The 19,944-nt window shown below is 40.9% G+C and overlaps 1 protein-coding gene across 1 annotated transcript in view; it reads left to right on the top strand.

Annotated features, from left to right (window-relative positions):
• The window catches only part of LOC103185474 (E3 ubiquitin-protein ligase UHRF1), an 81,738-nt gene extending 62,224 nt beyond the window's left edge, over positions 1-19,514 (top strand). The window contains 13 exon segments of the mRNA XM_042332585.1: positions 5,042-5,151; positions 5,255-5,441; positions 7,152-7,201; positions 7,204-7,274; positions 7,610-7,717; positions 9,622-9,726; positions 10,481-10,587; positions 12,333-12,495; positions 13,553-13,690; positions 13,797-13,920; positions 16,886-17,067; positions 17,190-17,288; positions 18,381-19,514. Of these exon segments, the coding sequence (XP_042188519.1) occupies positions 5,042-5,151; positions 5,255-5,441; positions 7,152-7,201; positions 7,204-7,274; positions 7,610-7,717; positions 9,622-9,726; positions 10,481-10,587; positions 12,333-12,495; positions 13,553-13,690; positions 13,797-13,920; positions 16,886-17,067; positions 17,190-17,288; positions 18,381-18,527 (1,591 nt within the window). The 3' untranslated portion in view covers positions 18,528-19,514.
• Positions 19,515-19,944: the final 430 nt, after the last annotated feature.

Genomic DNA, 19,944 nt, shown 5'->3' with positions numbered 1-19,944 from the left:
TGACGCGATGAGGTTGATATTTTGAGCTAACGGTCATAGTTCAGCTAAAGTACGGTCAGGTTAAAGCCATATTTTGGCCCTCTTCAAAGATCCAACTGAGACAATGAACTGTCTAGCAAAAAAAAATGTTAGAATCTCAAATTTAAAAATTTGTTCTCTTCTGATTTTTAAAAACATAAAAGCTTTTTTTTGTTTGGTTGATGCCAAGTCGGACCTGGGAAGGAAGAACACATTTATCTGGAGCAGTGTGCTGCCACCTGTTGGTTTACATTGGTGTTAAATGAGGCACAACACATTTGATCCCGTTATATTTTAGCATAATAATCCTTCTTAATGGGACCTCAATTTAACATTTCATTTGATTGATTGCACCTCCAACAATGCAGCGCTCCCCCAACAGTGCATTGGAGTGTTTTAAGTGAGATTTGTTTATTTTTAATCCAAATTTTAAAATGTAGAGATGCATCGTGAGCAAAAAAATAGAAATGCCAATTAAGGCATCTTCATTTTAGGTGAACTCGATATTATATCAAACTTGTCCCATTTTTTGGTGGGTGAGGAGAAATCCAATCTTGGGCTGTGTGATTGCCATTCTCTCACAGTCGATGTTTGAATTGTCATTGCTGTCCGAGTCTGTGCATTTTGTCATCGGGTGAGGCGTTTATTTCCAGTTCCCTTTCCGGTCACTTGAAACCACTTGAGATCCACTCTAAATATGTGTTTGATGTTCGAGCGTGATGTGATCATTTACAAACCTTAAAAAAACTTTTAAAACTTTTTTTTAAACCTTAAATAAATAAATAACAACGAAGAGGAAACCAGGAAAGGATTGCTCATGTTTAGGTATCTAAGACTGGATGCACACGCTTAACCCTTTATAGAGTGGCAGTTTATGAAGTCACCATAAAATACAGTGGTTACGACCATCAGCACAACCGTCCACTAATAACCAGGGATATCAGCAAATCTTACGTAGTATGCTCACTGTGCAATCCATGTAATATGCTCTTTATGAAATTCATTTGTTACCCTCCCCTCGCAGTGCCTGCCGTGCACTATGACAACATCGAGTGAAAGAGGAGAGTCAAAAACACAATATTCTCAAAACGCATTTGCAATTTTAACCATAACTTGATGGGCAATAAACATCAAGCAACCATGAAGTGTTTTATTTTGGTGTTAAACAAATCACTACAACACATGCAAATTAATTGAAAGAGCATATCTGTGACCAGTCATTTGGAAGTTGCTGTCGTGAGAATAAATGTTTGTGATAACGAGGCCTGTATGCTGAGTTTAGTGAGTTTAGTTGTGTTTACAGTGTTGTGGATCCATGTACCGAAATTAATATAGGACTGAGATGAATTCACCTGAAATGATTCAAAAATAATCATCTTAAGTGATTCAAAGTTGAAGTATAATAAGATTAATAATGATCCTTACATTTGGTGTAGTACCTTTCACATCTGGAGGATGTCTCAAAGCGCTTCACAGGATATACTGTAAATTGTAGGTTGAATTGTGCTATGTTTTGTGGGTGAATGTGTGATCATCAGTTATCAGAAGTTTATCGTCATTATTGAATTTCTAAAATGGAGAATGTGCTAAACAAGGCATTCACCAGCTTCAGGCTTCTTATTTAAACCAATAATCACCACTGACTTGCTTTTGCAACACTGAACATAATACAATAAATAGGTGTACATTTGGAATTCAATGATTATTATTTTGACAAACTTCACAAGGAAACTTTCCTAAGGTGTTGTAGCGTCCAGAGATCGAAACGGGTCCTCTCGCTTGTGAGGCAAGTGCTCTTAACTAAAACACCACAGGACTCCACAATAAAACTATTGTATTAAAATATTGAACTAAAACTGTCCCATGTAATGCTTTAACAACCAGCAGGAATGCATTGTTAACTGAGAAACCGATAGCCCCATTTCATTTATTGTCCCCAGAAATATAGCACCGTGCTGCCCAATAGAATATATATGTGCACACTTCAATTTTTGTTTGATGCCTATATCTGACTACTGTTACAATATGGCGTTGTGGTACAGCATTGTTGATGCACTCCACTTTGTGGTCTGAATTTTCCCACAGCCTAGCAGAGAATATCAACATAATGTTACATTGATTGCTCTGGAGAATATGGCTAGTCTTTTGGGACTCATTCTGCAATTCTGAATTGGCGCATGAATATAATTTGAATGTAAAATTAAGAAAAGAAAACACCCAAGTGAATACTAGGAGACCCATTAGCAAGTGGGATTGGTTCTTCAGGAGTAACATTGACTGGATTTTCTTTCCTGGAAGGGGCATGGGGTGAGTGGAATTGGGAATTGAGGTTATTCTCAAGTCATTTCTTGGAGTGTTACTTACTTTTAATGGGCTTCGAGGGTTCATATTCACTAGGCCTGAGACAATTACAATTTCAATCGCTTGTCTTTGCCTTAATTCATTGCTGTAACCAGCATCATTTATGAATTGGGAACAGCTCTTTATAATACAGTGTTTATAGTTAGAACTGTATCTGCTGTTTGTGTTGTGGCATTTTCTCAGAGCATTTAGTAATATGCCTCTGCAATTCTGAATCGGGGCATAAATATAATTTGAATATAAAATTAATAAAAGAAAATGAGTCACAAGATTGTGAATTCAAGCACCAAGAATGAAGTTTAAATGTTAGGATGGGATTGCAGTGAAGTACGGAAGAAGTACGATCCCTCATGTTGAATATTAAGCAATGGTACTATCTGCTTGTTCAATTGAAGGTTATGGTTCCCTTGGAATTGTTTTGAAGAGCAGGTAACTTTCTGGATACTCTTAAGCATATACCAGCTGGCAGGAAGTTCCTGATACCTACCAGTCATCTAGTGAGGGCACAAACCCGCACTTGTCAGATGCCGAAAGACCAACTGATGACGGTCCTCTTTCTGGTGGTGGGTGGGGTGTAATTGGGGTCTCCTTGGAGCTGAAGTGGATCCAAGCCATGTGGGTCCACAGTATTCCAGGGCACTGCTGAAGACAGCATAGCCAGCCTGGGCCATCAGCAGGACTTGAAAGGGCAGATCAGTCACTGGGGCAGAGATTAATAATGATCCTTACATTTGGTGTAGTACCTTTCACATCTGGAGGATGTCTCAAAGCGCTTCACAGGATATACTGTAAATTGTAGGTTGAATTGCTAACCCTGCAAGCCAAAGCCCCAACGGGTAGGTGATCATAGCTAGTGATAGCAATGGCATGCTATGCGTTTTTAGCTGGTTAGACTCCAGCAGTACCCCAACACACACTCTGGGGCTCCCAAACTTTGGCTTTTCTCAACCTGTGCCTAATATTTTCTGGAATTAGGGAAGCAGGATATGTCCCTCCAGGGAGAGAGTGCGCACTTCATTCCAACAATCTATCTCTGGAATTTCCATGTGTAGGTGGGATGCATGGAACTCGCAGTTTGGTTTGGATACTCTTAAGCATGGTGATGGGTTTCTGCATGTGTCAGACACCCGGCTGACCAAAAAAAACAAAAAATTCCGCTGCCTTGCCAATATTAACCAAACAGTTGATTGTTCATCTCATTTTCTGTTTGTGGGACATTGTTGCTACATTTGTTTATATAACCTCTATACTTTCAGGCAGCTTATTTGAAGTGCTCGTTTCTGACATTCAGTCAAGAGTACCGGGGAATGCTGCAATGTCAGAATAGCCATCCTTTGAATGGGAAATTACGCTGAGGTTCCTTCTGCCTGTTCAAGTGGACATTAAAGATCCACTGGACAACAATCTTTCAGATAAATTAATCATTCACTATATGGCTAGTTGTGGGACATTGCTTTGCACACCTTGGCTGCATATATGCTTTCTTACAAATGCAGTCACTACTCTTGACAACAGTCCCTTTGAAGTGCTTTGAGGCGTTTCAGACTTCCAGGCACCGAAATCTGCATATACGCTTTCATTACATCGAGACTTGACTATGCAAACTCCTTGCTTGTCGGCCTCCCCAACTCCTCCTGGCTGCAGATCATCCAGAACAACCTGTGTCCTCTCCCGCACCAGGCTCTGTGACCCTATCACCCCCAACCTCGCCTGACTCCACTGGCTTCCTATCACACAAAGGATACAGTTCAAGACTATGGTCCTCACCTTCAAAGCCCTCTATGGTCTTGCTTCCCCCAACCTCTGCAACCTTCTAACCCGCTTCCACCCTGCTCGCTCCCACCGCTCAGTGGGCGCTGGCCTGCTTCATGATCCCCCCTCACCTGCCCCACCATCGGCAGGTGGGCCTGCTGCCACTCTGCCCCCACCCTCTGGAACTCCATCCCGCAGTCCTTCTGCCTCGCCCCCTCCCTTGCCTCCTTCAAGACCCATCTCAAAACACTCCTCTTTGACCGTGCTTTTGATCACCCGCCTCTCCACCCTCCCCGACCCCCAGCTCGGGTCAGAAACTCTGTCCAGCGCCTTGGGACATCCTCCCGACGTGAAAGGCACTATACAAATGTAATTTTGTTGTTTTTATGAAATGTAAGGATTATTGAGTGTGACTACATGCTTACAGTTGCACGAAGAGAACTTGTTCATTGTATATTCTGCCATAAGTGATGGTGTTCACTAAGTCCTTTACCCCCATGTTTTTTCTGCAGTGCACTGACCAAATTGAAACGTGTGGAAGAATGAGGAAAATTGTATTTAGAAGTACTTAATTATATTCAGTACAAGTGTTTAACTGTATTAAGACGTTCAGAGGATTAGTGTGTGTGAGGGCCTTCATTTTCCTGGCAGATAATGATCGGTAGCTATATTCGGTGCCACATCATCTGTAACATGCGTGGAGTGACGAGGAAGTCACTGGTGTCAGACATCGTTACACTTGACTCATCTGCAACAGAAAATAAAAATTCATTGTAAGAAAAAAAACAGGGTAACAAAGACTTTGTGAGTACCCTAGGTTTCTAAAACAGACAGCCAGTCGGGATTCAAATGTACGAAATATGCAACCACAAGATCAGAAAAAGTAAAAATGCAATCTTTTCTGTTACAGTGGTCCTCTGGACATCATAGGTGACTGCAAGATTCAGTTTTTGGATGAAATCTACAAGATCGAAGAACCTGGGACAGATCCGATCACGTTGGCAGAGGGGCAGTTTAAAAGTACATGTCTGTTTGTTTGCAAGGAATTTGCATGTTCATTTTCGATATTGTCAAGTGTTTTTTTGTAACAGAAATGTTTTTTTCGCTCCCATCCTTCTCCTAGGAAAGAGTGGTCCTGAGTGCAAATACTGCAAGGCAGACCCCGACGCCGAGTGCAGATTCTGTGCTTGTCGTCTATGTGGTGGGAAGCAGGACCCAGCTATGCAGCTCTTGTGTGATGAGTGCAATATGGCGTATCACATATACTGCTTGAACCCTCCACTGAACAAGATACCAGAGGATGAGGACTGGTAAATGGGCATATTTAGAACTGGATGATTTGCAGTATGCTATATAAAATCTGTGTGACTCAACTCCATACATCACTCAAAGCTCTGATGGAGATGTACATCGACCTACAGCTACTACATGTTACTAGGGAAGCTAGTGGGGATCAGGACATTTAAGAAACAGCTTGATGCTATCATCGGGAAATGCTAGGATTGATGTCTGTAAAGATGAGATCAAATGGGTTAAATCTATATTGTATTAATGTTAGTCGATGAGAGTTAGATGAGTAGATCAGGGTAGATTGAGCAATGATCTCCTCCTGCCTGAACTTGCTGCTCTATATTCCGAAACTTTTTTATGATGTGACTTTGGCATCCACATACTGTGCAAAATGGTGTTAGGATTAAAGGCAATAGAGTTGACATTTAAGATTGTGGAAATTTATAGAAGAGTTCAGTCTTAATTTGGAAGTCAGTTTCTTTTTAAGAACTGCAGAAAAATAGTGCCCATATTATGATAGAATTCAAGAATTTTCTACCATTGTGCATGATCAAAAGTATTCAGACTGAGACTGAGACATTCAGGCCTCTGATGGTTTGCGTTTGCGAAAATGAATGGGGGGATTTAGTCTGCTTGTACTTTTTCGCTGCTATAATTATTTCTTACATTTGGCATAGTGACTTTCATGTCAGGAGGATGTCTCAAAGCGTTTCACAGTGCGGTACTTCTCTGCGTGAGCATCATTACAAATTGATGATTGTTCTGAAATATTCTGTGGTTGGAACGATGGCTAGGACCAGATTCCACATTTGATTTGATCAGCATGTTGACGCACAAAGCCTATTCTAGAATAAACCTTTGCTGGCACAAATGTGGAGCTGAGCAGTTAATTCCCGGCATCCTCATGATTCACTGGACTGCAGTTCCAGGAATGGGCTGAACCACTGTGCTCTAGATTAGTAAACAGAAGTGCCACAATTATGTCTTTCCTCATTTTAGTCCACAAAGACCACATTATATAGATATTCCTTTAATAATATTAATCCCACCTATTTGAGGGAAAATTAATGGGGGTTTTAGTCTGCTTGTGCTTTTCGCTACTGTAATTATTTCTTACATTTGGCATAGTGACTTTCATGTCAGGAGGATGTCTCAAAACATTTCACAGGATATACTGTGAAGTGTAGGTGCAGGCAAACTGGCAGATACACTAACCTTCCTAACAAAGACTGAGTCTCTGAAGAGTCGCTTTCCAAAATTCTGCACAATCTCAAACTTTAAAACCGTGAGCCTTGAGCTAAAGAGCTTCAGCAATTTTAGGTCTCTGGAGAGATGCGGAGCAGAGGCATTCTGCATCCCTTGAATGAACACTAAAGCATTCCTCAGACATACTGGCCCAGTTTTTTTTGTCACATCTGCTAACAAACGGGTCTAGTCGGCAGCTTGGCTTGAGAATTAATCACTTAAACATGCTTCCTATCTCTAATTTCTATGTGTGTGTGCCTTAGTTTTTGCTCTGTGAGTTACTGTGGAGACTTGATGTTTGTTGAAATTCCACCATCTTTCCCAGCTGGCACCATTGTTCATCTTGTCCAAGTGATGTGGTTTGAGTTATCTGAAGTGATGGTTTTAGTGTTTGGTACCTCTGATGATGTTCTGCTGCAGTTGTAGTTTTAGCCTGTGCGTTTTGTGTAGAGTTGTTTGTAAACTCAGGTCATTGCACTTTGCAGGTATTGCCCTTCATGTAAAAATGACACCAGCGAAGTTGTGCGAGCTGGGGAAAACTGAAGGAGAGCAAAAAGAAGGCGAAGATGCCATCCGCCAGCACTGTCAGCCAGAGAGACTGGGGCAAGGTGGGTAATATAATAATACTGCTAATAATACTAATAACAATACTAATATAATAATCATTCTTGCTTTCTCAGGTCGTTGAGATCTCTCAAAGTGTCTTCCCAGTGGGAAAGCTTGCCAGACAGTGCTTTCAATGTCAAGCTGTGCAGCTTTAGCTGGTTAGACGCCAGCAGTACCGCATCACACACTCTGGGGTCCCCAAGCCTTGGCTCTTGCTACCCTGTGCGCTATATCAAATACGAGGATTATTATTTTTGTTTACATGTGTCCATCTCAGGTTTCAAAACATCCACCGCATTGTTCATGAAATGTTCCTAACGTAACCATTTGTCCCTAGGGCATGGCCTGCGTTGGGCGAACAAAGGAATGTACAATAGTTCCTTCCAACCACTATGGGCCCATTCCTGGGACTCCTGTTGGCACAATGTGGAAGTTCAGAGTTCAGGTAAGTGAGATCATTTTGTGACTTTCTCTTGAGTACGGTATGTAGTAGATCAGCCTGATTGTTCAAAATTAAAAACGTTTTTTTCTAGGGCTTGAGTTCATACTGAATTGCAGTACATGCACGTAAACATTTTTAACACTATCCAATGACTGGGTGAGTTCTGTCATTTTGCTTGAACCTTTGAGAGCAATTCTTTTTGCCCAAATTGTGGTAGCTTGCCAGAATACATCCTCTGAAATGGGTTGAAAATTGATCACCGGTACCATTGTTTTTTCTTTGAGGGCAGCTATTGAACACCAAGCACCCTGGCAACACAGCTTGCAAGGAGACTAAAAGTAAAATTTCCATCTTTTGAAGGCAAATCCAGGGGTTTATTTAGGCATAACCCAATCCTGCAAATCTTTCTCTCAGGCAAACTCAGCAATGATAATTTTCCTGCATTTATTAGTTTGCACGAATTTTAAACCAACTTTTCCCTTCTCCACCCCAATGTGATTTTGTTAAGAACAACTGTTCCTGCCATCAACTGTCTACATTAAGCTTCAAGCTTCACGAAAACAATGCATTCAGATAGTTTGTACACAGAGGTTATTGGGTATTGTTGCACACTTTAGGTTTCTGATCTGTTTGGTTTTATAATCAAGTATGTGGAGATTCTTTTTAAACGAGTATTGGTTCTATTAGATTAATGTTCACATTTTCAAAATAAAATGCATCAAAGTTTAAAACTTTACTTGGTTTATATGTGTATATACGCCTTTTTAAAGCTTAATTTTTAAAAAAATATTTTGCTTCCCTTACTTTGCAGTTTGTAGTATTTTTGCCCCCCATGTAACTGAATGTTTAGGAACCACAACCAATTGCTCTCCAACTTGACGGTCATTTCACAGCAGGTAACCAGGCCAAAAGGACTTTTATTCTGTACCAGTATTCAGGTCCTGCCTGCATAATACCAATGAGCGATAGCAAATTATGGAATCGTAGAATAAATGTATATTACAGCACATAAACTGGCTATTTGGCCCATTAAGGTAGTGTTGGTGTTTTCCTTCAAGCGAGGCACCTAATTTAATGCTACCCTCCTGCTGACTCCTCATACCATCAAATGTGTTAATTACAGCAGTTTTGGGTCAATCTCCTTCAAAACGTCATTTCGCACATTTTGTGGCTCCTCTCCCCAAGCACATTATAATGCACCATTAACCTGGTCTGTTTTCCAAATACATTTGGCTAGTCGAACTAATGGGGGATGGGGGAGATCTAGTTCAACTAGTCGGAATTTCCGGCTGAGTAACTACAATGCTGGTACTACCATTTTTCGTAAATGCAGGTACTGGCTTGTAATTGTTTGAATCTCGCGAGCAGAAGATACCAAATAAGCTGTTGTAATACGCCGAATAATGTGTCTAGTAAGTCAGTAAGAGATATTTACAACAGCAGTAGTTTTACCCATCAACCCATGAGTATGAAAAAGAACACATTATGTAGATGCTGTGAATGGAGTAGTTCGTCTATCTAAAACCAGCATTCTCATGCACAATACTTCTCGCTCAGAAAACCTTAGTTATAGACATTCCTCGTTACCCAAGGTTACTGTGCCCTTCATCACCATTACTTGTCATTGAGGAAGGAATGCAATGCATTGACCTTTTGTACCATTATTTTATATCCATTTATAACTGGTTCTTGTTCCAATTTAAGTTTTACCCTTAATCTGTGAGACTTTTTTTCAGATTATGTGATGATCAGATCAAATGGTCTGGGAGGTCTGTGTTTTTATTTTCAACTTCCGTTCTGTTATCGGCAAAAAGCAATATAATTCAGTGTGTCGTTGACCATCATTGGGTGACTCTATTGTCGCTCACGTTAACTCTTGTCACATCTTAATGCTTTGTTGCTGCAAGGTGAGTGAAGCAGGTGTCCACAGGCCACACGTTGGAGGAATTCATGGACGAAGCAATGATGGCGCATACTCCCTGGTTCTTGCCGGCGGCTTTGAGGATGAAGTGGTATGTGTGTTGAATATAAAATGCAACTGATTTGAAATGCAACTGTAGTGAGGAATATTAGGTCTAAAAATGTAACACTTCCATCCTTTAAGCACTCAATGACATCATAAACCAATTCCAGCAACACCACAGTATGAGTTGGATACAGAGCAAAGACAACACTTCCCCCAAACAATGTGCTTTAAACCTAACTGCAGTTGAACATCTTCTTAGGTAGATATTGGAGAGAAGCAAATAGAAGTGAGTGGCATGTGGAGTATAAACACATGCACAGACTGACTGAGTAGAAAGGCCCGTTTTCATGCTGTACCTTCTATGTAAGTCTATGTACTGCACTAGAGTGTACTTGTGCTGAATTATAGGCAGATTAGTTCTGTATTAGAAGCTGTATTAATGTGCAAGTTTTAGAACGACGAGGCTGGACCAGAAGCAGAGAGAAAATAAGTGGAGGAAAAGGGTAGAAAAAATAAACAGTGACATTAAATTTTAAATGGAGTGCACCAGTGTATTTTGGGTAGGACCCGTACAGGTAGCAAGAAGTAGTGCTGCCTGTTCCATTATCTTAGACTTGAATCAAATCAGGGTCCCAGAGATAATATGGACAGTGTTAGCCACCAAGCTAATCCGTATAAGTGATGTGTATTACATTGTTAGGCACACCCTCGTAGGATGCTGTTCAGTGAGGAAGCAACAACAATCTGTCAGTCAACAGAGGGATCTTGTGGTTAAAGTCCATTTGCTATCTTTCTCATAGGATAGAGGCAATGAGTTCACGTACACCGGGAGTGGAGGCCGAGACCTCTCTGGAAACAAGCGAATTGGAGAGCAGTCCTATGATCAGGCATTAACCAACATGAACCGGTAAACCTGGTCTAACCTTGACACAATTCTCAACCCTGTGCCTCGCTCTTCTTTACGATTCAGAATTTTGTTACTACTTTTGTCCACACCTGTTCTGTAACAAGAGTGTTGAAAGGTTTTTTAAAATTTATTAAAAATAAGTGGCTAATATTTGACCAGTTAAGCTTGACACGGAGAGTAGGAAAGACAACCATAATCGAACACAGAATGGAGAAAGAAACTATTGCACAATTAAGAGGAGTGAATACACAGATTTATGGCTGATACTGACTCAAATTTATATTGTCTATTCAGGATTTTGCTACTTTTTTTCCTGTTCATTTGTGTTTCAGCATTTTGAGAATCCTTATGTTCAGAGGTAGTGTTAAGTAGAAGTTGTTCAAAGTAAGGATTAAATAAAAGGGGTGCAGTGATAATTTTGTTGTGTAGCTTTGACACAAAGGGGAGAATTTTAAGAAATGGGATAAGTCCATTATTCGGCTGAATGAGTCTGACCCTTTTCTTTGTTCTGAACCCCACTGTATTGCCATTTTACAGTATATCTCCTTTCTCTCCAGTAAGCCCATTTATACTTTTTTGCGACAATGGCTTTTCTTGGTACCTTATTCCACAGGTTGATTACCCTTTGAATAAAACAAGTACTTACCGCCTTGACTTCTATCCTTACTGTGGTTTGGTTGGGTGTGGGGTGGGGCTTCACAGGGTTCAGCATGTTCCTGGATAACTAAAGTTGAATGGTTTCAGATCGGTTGGCCTTATCTCACTGGCAGCTTATCACAAGCAGTAGAGGAGGCTGGTTTCTTAACTGTAGCTGTGACTTTAAGACTTTGGGGAATGTTTTAATGCTCCAAGATGAATTTATATAGCCCCCAGGTGAAGGGAGCTATATAAATGCAAGTTGTTGTTTTTGTTTATGGATTTACTAAGTTCCTGCGATCCTGTCCTTGGATTCAGTTGGTGAATTTGTGTTCCTCCATTTCACTTATATCTGCTACTTCTGAGATCCTGTGCTACAATTTACAGGGTTCAGTGTGCTCTGAGTGAATCCTCCATGAAAGTTGCTTGAAAGAAAAGTGGGCTTAGAGTAGAGCAAGAAGTGAAATCATTGGAGGAAAAGTTCAGGAAAGAAACTAGAGGAGAAACGTAACTTGGAAGGAAGAAAAGGTGAAAATGGTAAATTTGTTTACTGTGTAGGGGGACTCAGTCAGTGGTTCTGAAACCCGAACACAGAGACACAGGGCACATGACTAACCCCTGAGTTTCGGAGTTAGTGTGTTAAGTGGACCACTGTTCTTTTGCTACATCAATGGTGTAGATCCCAACAAAACTACATGTCATGGAGTGGGAGGGGTAGCGTAACTGTTTTTTAAAATGGTCCTGATCTTTTAAAAACTTTCTTGATGATTCACATTCACTCCATCCATTGTAAAAAGTAGAATGAGATAAAACACATATTCTTTCCAGATTTTTGTTGTACAATATAGTGTCTACCATCAACTAATAATACCATCTGCCATCAGACATCATCACTTGGTTTATAATGACTTTGAGTCGAGTAGTTGCGAGGGTAACAACACAGTGGTCACATCTCATCTCTGCGCTGTGATTTTTAGTTGCTAAGGGAGGTTAATTATAGGTTACAAGTGACAACGCTGAGATTTTGTTTATAATTTCCTGCACTCCCTGGGTTGTTGGTAAATGTTTTTTTGACTTCAACGCAGTCATTTTCTTGCATTTATTTCCAGGGCATTGGCTCTTAATTGTGATGCCCCGCTGAACGATGAGATTGGAGCAGAAGCTCGAGACTGGAGAGCTGGGAAACCAGTCCGTGTTGTCAGGAGCTCCAAAGGACGCAAAGTCAGCAAATATGCACCGGAGGAAGGCAATCGCTACGATGGAATTTACAAGGTTCTCACTCGTTGAGAGTCCAAATTTTTCAATGGAGTTTAGTTGTCACTTGCTATTTTATTGTCTGATTTAATTTTTTTTGCACTAAATTGGTCAATTCAAAGTAGAATTCTGGAGTCATTCAGCATGTTTCACAGCTATGTTTTCGTTGCCGCTTTCTCTTCCCCCTTTCCTCCCCTGCCCCACCACCCCTGATACACATACATTCCATGACAAATCATTTCCAGCATCGATAATGTAATGATCCCAGCCCCTTCTGGTCTGAGTTAGTAGGACAGAGCCCAAGTACATCAATACACCAGGCTAAGCCAGCTTTGCCTCTGTCCTGCCACTTTTGATGGAAGGCATGGAAGTAATGGCTTGAGCTTCCCTTGTGAAACTCTTGTTTTCCCAACACCCGTGATCTACTATTCTCTGATGGTTACTGTCAAGGTACCCGCGCACACAAAAAAGGTACCTGAGAGCAACTGACACCACAGCCCTCGTTGAAGTGGGGCGTGGTGGGAGAGTGAAAGACACTTCCGGAGGAGAGAAAAGCAAGGGAAGAATGAGTGGAAATCAATTGTTGCATTTGTAGGTGAAATCAAATGTTGGTATTCATCAGTCAAACATGGGCAGTATCTTAAGCATGTGTCAGACTATACTGTTTTTGTTGCGCTGACCTTCACCTATCCAATTGAGTTAAGGATCCACGGGTATTTTTTGGAAGCGGACGATTAAATTGACCTTGCTCAATTGGGGTCGTTCATCTTAAAGAAAGATTTGAAAACTGCGAAGTAAAATGGATAAGAAAAGCCGCGTCAAAGGACGCTTTTTGAATTTTTAACTTATTTTTAACATGATAAAGTACAAGAAATTGCTGCAGTGCTTGAAATAAGAAAATGCAGATCCTATATATTTCACCCACAAAATATACACAGTCACACCACTTCACAATGTATCCCGTGAAGCGCTTTGAGATGTCCCGACGACGTGATAAGGCACTAATCAAATGCAAGGATTATTTATTATTTTGTACATGTGTGAAACTTTAATTTGAATTTTTGTGATGTCTTAGGTGGTAAAATACTGGCCAGAAATTGGAAAGTCGGGCTTCCTTGTGTGGCGTTATCTGTTGAGACGCGATGATGTAGAGCCCTCTCCTTGGACTCCAGAGGGAAAAGATAGGACAAAGAAGCTGGGTTTGAAGATACAGGTCAGGGCTTGGTTGCAATTGAACTTTTTTGACTTGCATTGAACAAGTGATTTAACAAAAGCTGCATGTTATATTTCATTATCATTCTTGCCATATTTCACGATAGTATCCTGAAGGTTACCTGGAAGCTATGGCCAACAAGGAGAAAAAAGGGAAGAAGCCGGACGCCAGAACCACCAAGGTGGACAATCGCAGCAGAACAACTCCAAAGAGGCAGCAAGGAAACAACGGTATGTTGTGTGTTGCAATAACCAAGGTTAATGGTTGTTGATGAAGCTATTGCTGTAATTGCACTTTATTCCCCTGGGATTAATGCTCCAGGTTTCACAAAACCACATGGTTATGTCAAAGGTTATAATAATAATAATCCTTGCATTTGATATAGCGCTTTTCACGTCGGGAGGATGTCCCAAAGCGCTTCACAGAACACACTGCAAAGTGAATTGACTGTATATTTGTGGGCGAACGCGGCAGCCAATTGCGCACAGCAATGTCCCACAAACAGTCGTAGATTGAAAATGACCAATTTAATTATTGTTTTTGGTTTTGGAGGGATTATTATTAGGCTCTGTGTGGAGTAAGGAAACTTGCCCAAGGTTTCGCCCTCTGCCTGGAATTGAACTCAGGTCTCTCGCTTGCAAAGCGAGTGCTCTAACCACTGAGCTACAGGACTCCACCTAAAGTGGTTAAAGTTGTAACCAGTGTATCGCCATTCCAGTAAGACAGTAACGAGGCACACTTTGTTTTGTTCTCTTTTATGAAGGTGCTTTCATTATAAATTTAAATTTGTTTTTGCATAAGTCATTTTGATATATATTTTTTTTAAAAAGTGAATATTTGTCCCTGAAGCTTGTAATTCCCTCAACTATCCTTTCTACCCCACATCCATGCCATGACCCGCTCTGCCTTCCCCCACCTCCGCAACATCGCCCGGCTCTGCCACTGTCACACACTGCAGGCCACTGAAATCCTCATACATGCATTCATAACACCAGGCTCGACCACGCAAACTCCCTGCTTGTCGGCCTCCCCAACATCCAGAACTCTGCAGCCCTTGTATTCTCCCGCACCAGGCTCAGTGACCCTATCACTCCTATCCTCGCCTGACTCCATTGGCTTCCCATCACCCAGAGGATACAGTTCAAGATCCTGGTCCTCACCTTCAAAGCTCTCCATGGCCTTGCTCCGCCCTACCTCTGCAACCTCTTTACTCCCTACCATTCTCTCTCCCTCCACTCAGCGGGCTCCAGCCTGCTTCAAGTCCCCGCCTCCCTCGCCCCGCCATTGGCAGGCGGGCCTTCTGTCACTCTGCACCCACCCACTGGAACTCCATCCCGCAGTCCTTCGCCTCGCTCCCTCCCATGCCTCCTTCAAGACCCATCTCAAGACCCTCCGTGTTTTCGATCACCCTCCTTCCCCCCCCACTGCCCTCCACAATTTTTCACAAATGTTGCGTGCCGAGGATAATGCACAAGTATGCAAGGCTATAAATGGCAAATAAGCTATCTTTACCCCCCTACCCCCCCCCCACTTACTTGTCTGTACTCTCAGCTCTGTTGACCTGAATAATAGGGTTGGTTTAGCGGCGGTACATTTAGTACTTACAGGTTTCTACTGTATTGAGAAACAACCTGGCAGGATTTCAGTAAATGTTACGGGTTAGTACAACCTGTGCAGTTGCACCCTTCCTATTAGCTGTGCAGAAAAATGTCCCTGAGGTGGAGAATCGTTTACAATCTAACATTCTTCAGTTTCAGTGGTCAAGGTACAAAAATGCAATCCGGTCACATCTTGGTTTTGCTGACCAAGAGAGTGGTATGGTTTAGTTGAATGTTTGTTTGGCTGACTTTACGGGCTTGCAATCTTCCCCTAACATGAATGATTAACAAAAACTTACCATGTGTTTGGACCAGACTTAGGCAATACATTAATCCCTGAGTGTTATGTTGCATCATAGAGCTTTAACCTGAACTTTTTAGTTGGGACGACACCTACCCTTTTTTTTAAACTAACCAAAGGTATTGAGTCTTCAAGTGAGACGGTAACACAGCCCCAAGTGTCCAGAGCGTAGCTAAAGTTAACTAGTTTTTGGTCGGCTGAGTGTCGGCACATGAGGAATCCCATCACCATGCTTAAAAGTATCCAAACCAAGCTGGGAATTCCTTGTATCCCACCTATACATGGAAATTCCAGAGATAGATTGTTGGAATGGAATACTCACTCTGTCCCTGGAGGGACACTTCCTGCTTACCTAATTCACGAAAGTATTAGGCGCAGGTTGGCATAGGCAAAGCCTGGGGATTCTGCCCGGAATGTGCGTTGGGGTACTGCTGGAATCTAACCAGCTAAAACTGCATAGATTCTTTCCATGTGGAACAAATAATAATAGTCCTTCCATTGGACGTAGCATCTAAAAGAGTCAAGACATGACAAAATCTAGTTATTACTGTCAAGTATATTATCTAGACAAACACCGTGGACAATTTCCACACAGCCCATAAACAGCCATGAAATTAACCATCAAATTATTAGGAGGAATGTTTACCAAGAGAAGTAACTTTCTCTTTCCGAATAGTGTTGTGGGATTTTTAACATCCACTTTAACAGGCAGACTCCTTTGAACTTTGCTGGTGACATAGAAAGGTTGGACGCTCAAACAGCTGAATTTATTGAGAAGGAGTACCTAGATTTTATGGATAGATGCAAGAAATATAACTCCTCGGGTTAATTACATGTGTATATTTTATAATCGAGCGATTTGAAAGTTATAGCATTCCACATTTACCTCTGGAGCTGCTAAGCAATGGGATGAAGATTCATTCCTGTTCTGCTAGTTAGTTGGACAACATTAGTGTTGAGGTGTTTTCTATGTGACGGCAGTCCAATACTATAGATCCTGCTTCAGGACATTGCAACTGAGACTGGTAGGATGGGGAAAAAGAAGACTCATCCATATAAATTTTGAATGTACCAGTACCGATTGTTTAAGTAATAGATCAGGGAGCAAAGATGGCATCTGTACTATTTATAGGAGCTACACTATTATACCCATTATTTGGGTTTTCTTGCTGCAGTAAGGCTCAATATATCAATCAGAATAAATATAAATGGAATGAAGTTTTGAGGTTTATATTTGGTTTTAGATAATGAATGTATTAGTTTGTTAAATTGTTCTTTTCTTCTCCCCCCTCACAGCTGAGAATGCGACTGAGCCAGTGGCTGTGACTCCACCTCCAGTGAAGAGCATGAAGCTTGCTCAGGATGACGCTGAGGGAGAAAAATACCAGCTTACATCACAACAACAGTGGTTGATCAGAGAGGACTGCTTAAATAAGAAGCTTTGGGATGAGGCTCTTGCCTCTCTTATGGAAGGCCCGGTATGTCGCTCCACAGATTTTGTTTGTGCTGGACATTTTTCTAGAATTGTTGCACGTCTCGCTAGGTGGATGTTCAAGAGTTCTCCGCACCTAAATATTCGTTTTTTTTGTTGTCTGAACAGAAATTCTTGCGGAGATTGGAGCAGATCTTTATGTGCATTTGCTGCCAGGAATTGGTTTTCCAGCCAATCACCACAGAATGCCAGCACAATGTCTGCAGGGTGAGTGTTGGACAGCCAGTCACTTGCTTTAACACTGCCAGTGTTTGCAAAATAAACTGAATGACAATGAGTTTCAATGTACAGAAAGAAAGTGGAAAATGTCATGCCTAACTGCCAAGTGAGTCTTGCCCATTTTTCTCTGGAGAACTTGAGCATTTTAACTAGAAATCATCTCTGAAAGGATGGAATTGTTTTATGCTGAATTAAAACAACTGAAGGATGTTGGTTCTTCATCCACAATTCACTGTGAAACTAGGAGAGACTTGTCCTCAGAGCATGCAAAGATTGGAGTGTGAGTCAACCTATTCAGTCTCGCAGACTTTCCAGCGGATAACTTGAGAACTTGTATTGATATGGGGCCCATCATGCAGGTTAGCGACTTGTACTGTATAGAGAGTCCCACTGTTATCTATATTTTATGACTAAATGTAGTCACAAAAGCAAAAAAAACTACTGCTGGTCCCTTGCGCTGCATTGTTTTGACGTTTGATCCACTTGAAGACAAAAAGGGTACCAATGAGAATTGTCAATCAGGGGGTCAAGTGGCTGAACCATGTCACCCCATCCAGCTGTTGTTCTCAGTGTTGGAGAAAAGGAGGAACTTTTAGTGGTGATCTTAAAGCAAATAAGTTGCATAGTTTTGCAAGTTGGTTTTCTGAAACAAGCTGTTCTTTAGAATAGCCTAGTTTCAAGCCTAGATGTGTACATGTAGACAGCAGAGATATATTTAAAAAATTTGGGATTTCTGTTTTGGTTAGGAATTTGGAGCTGCCAGAAATTATAAGGGGGAAATAAACTGGAAATTACAGTCTGTAATTTATTGTGCACATGTTCAGCCATGGAGTGAACTTAATGGCAGAGCTACGTTTGTGGGGAGAGAACTGCAGTACTGTGCGGATATTTACATTTTTCCTCATGTGCTAAACATTTTTACATCATTAGTTTGTGGACTTGTATAAGTGTCCTTCCCCACTCCTGCAGAATATTGTCCACGATGTGAGTAGTTATGAGATTGTGGTAAATTGAAATGGCTAAACCAAGGTTAATAAGGGCAGGTTTATGAATCTCATTGAATATTTTGCTTTTCCTCAGAGCTGCCTGCAGCGATCGTTCCGAGCCCAGGTGTACACTTGTCCGGCTTGCCGTCATGAACTTGGAAAAGACTACAACATGGTCCCCAACAAGGTTCTCCAATCTATTCTGGACCAGTTTTTTCCAGGATACAGCAAGGGACGATGACACTCATCGGTGTAAATGGCTCTCCCATCTGCACACGTTTTTACAAGGGGGAAATAGAGAGAGAGCGAGAGAGAGAAGTAATTCAATGATGGACCAATAGGCCTGAAGGCAAACAACTTGAGACAACCATTGTAGAACCGCTAATGTTTCTTCCCCCATTGGACCATCTTAAACATCTCATTATTATACAGTGCATAATGCAGTATATTGCTCTTATTCCATTGACTGTCTGATAACATCTAAGGTAGTTCTTGCCAATCTGTAGACTAAAATTGCTCAGTACCAAAATATAAATTGGTCTGATGCTTGACTTTTTAAAAAAAAATACTACCTCAAGACAGTGGAAAGGAATTTAAGGGGAGTTTTCAGTCAAAACGAAGTCCAGCTACACACTGCCTCCTCAAATTGATATTATCTGTGCCTGGTCCATAAATGCTTGGTTTTGAAATGTAATAGCACTGAAAATTATAAATGATTTTAAAGTAATTCTGTGGTGAGTATATCTCTCTTTACTTTGATTTTATAATGTTGCTATTTTGAAAACATTTTTAAAAATTAAAAAACAGCAAGTTAACAGGCTTTTCTTGTGAGGTTAAGTGTGGTTTCTTGTTATATTTTGAACGGTTTGACTACTAATGGCTTCTAAGGTTAAAATTCTGTAACATTGTATCTCCATTAGTGTTCAGTGATTTCTGTATTATGTTTGCATTTCAAAATGCATAAAAGAAAAAAAAGCACTTCTAGTTGAACAGAATACATTATGTAAAAAACATTTGTTATTACTGAATATGCCACTTTTAGAATTTTAGTCGCACATTATATATATTATAACTAGATTATTTGTTTGTGGCAATTATGTCTGTATCGGTGTTTAAGCAATGCTAGCTTGGAGAGGGTTAGAAAAACTATTCATATTTGTGATTTTGAAATTTGATATATATTCCTTGACCAGTACTTACCAATAAACATGTTAACATTTGAAATGTATTTACTAGGTTTTGACTTTGAAGTAATTGTTATTGCTATATGCAATCAATGGGGGAAGGAGGGATGGGGAAGCTGATGTGAAAGACTGACCATTAAGTGTTTAACGTGGTCAAGTTATCACAACAAGGATTTGCACTGAAATGGTACAACTTATGTAAAAGAACACCTCAAAGTGCTCAACAAAGAGTCATGAATGTGGGAAAAATTTACATACAACCAAACAAAGTTAACATCAAAGAGAGTGGCTTTAAAAGTTGACTGATAGCAACCGGAGGAAGGAAGTGGTTTTGGAACAGACTCCCAAGAATTCCAGAGGATCAACAGACCAATCGCAAGGATACATGGATGGTGTGGGTTGGGACAATGCATTGGATAAGATACATAGGTTTAGGTTTGGGAAGGGCTCAGTTAAAGAGGCCAACGAGAATAT

This window comes from Callorhinchus milii, unplaced genomic scaffold (genome assembly GCF_018977255.1).
Source record: "Callorhinchus milii isolate IMCB2004 unplaced genomic scaffold, IMCB_Cmil_1.0 Scaffold1, whole genome shotgun sequence".
In the NCBI taxonomy this organism is placed as follows: domain Eukaryota; kingdom Metazoa; phylum Chordata; class Chondrichthyes; order Chimaeriformes; family Callorhinchidae; genus Callorhinchus; species Callorhinchus milii.
This window is presented reverse-complemented; position numbering and strand designations above follow the sequence as displayed.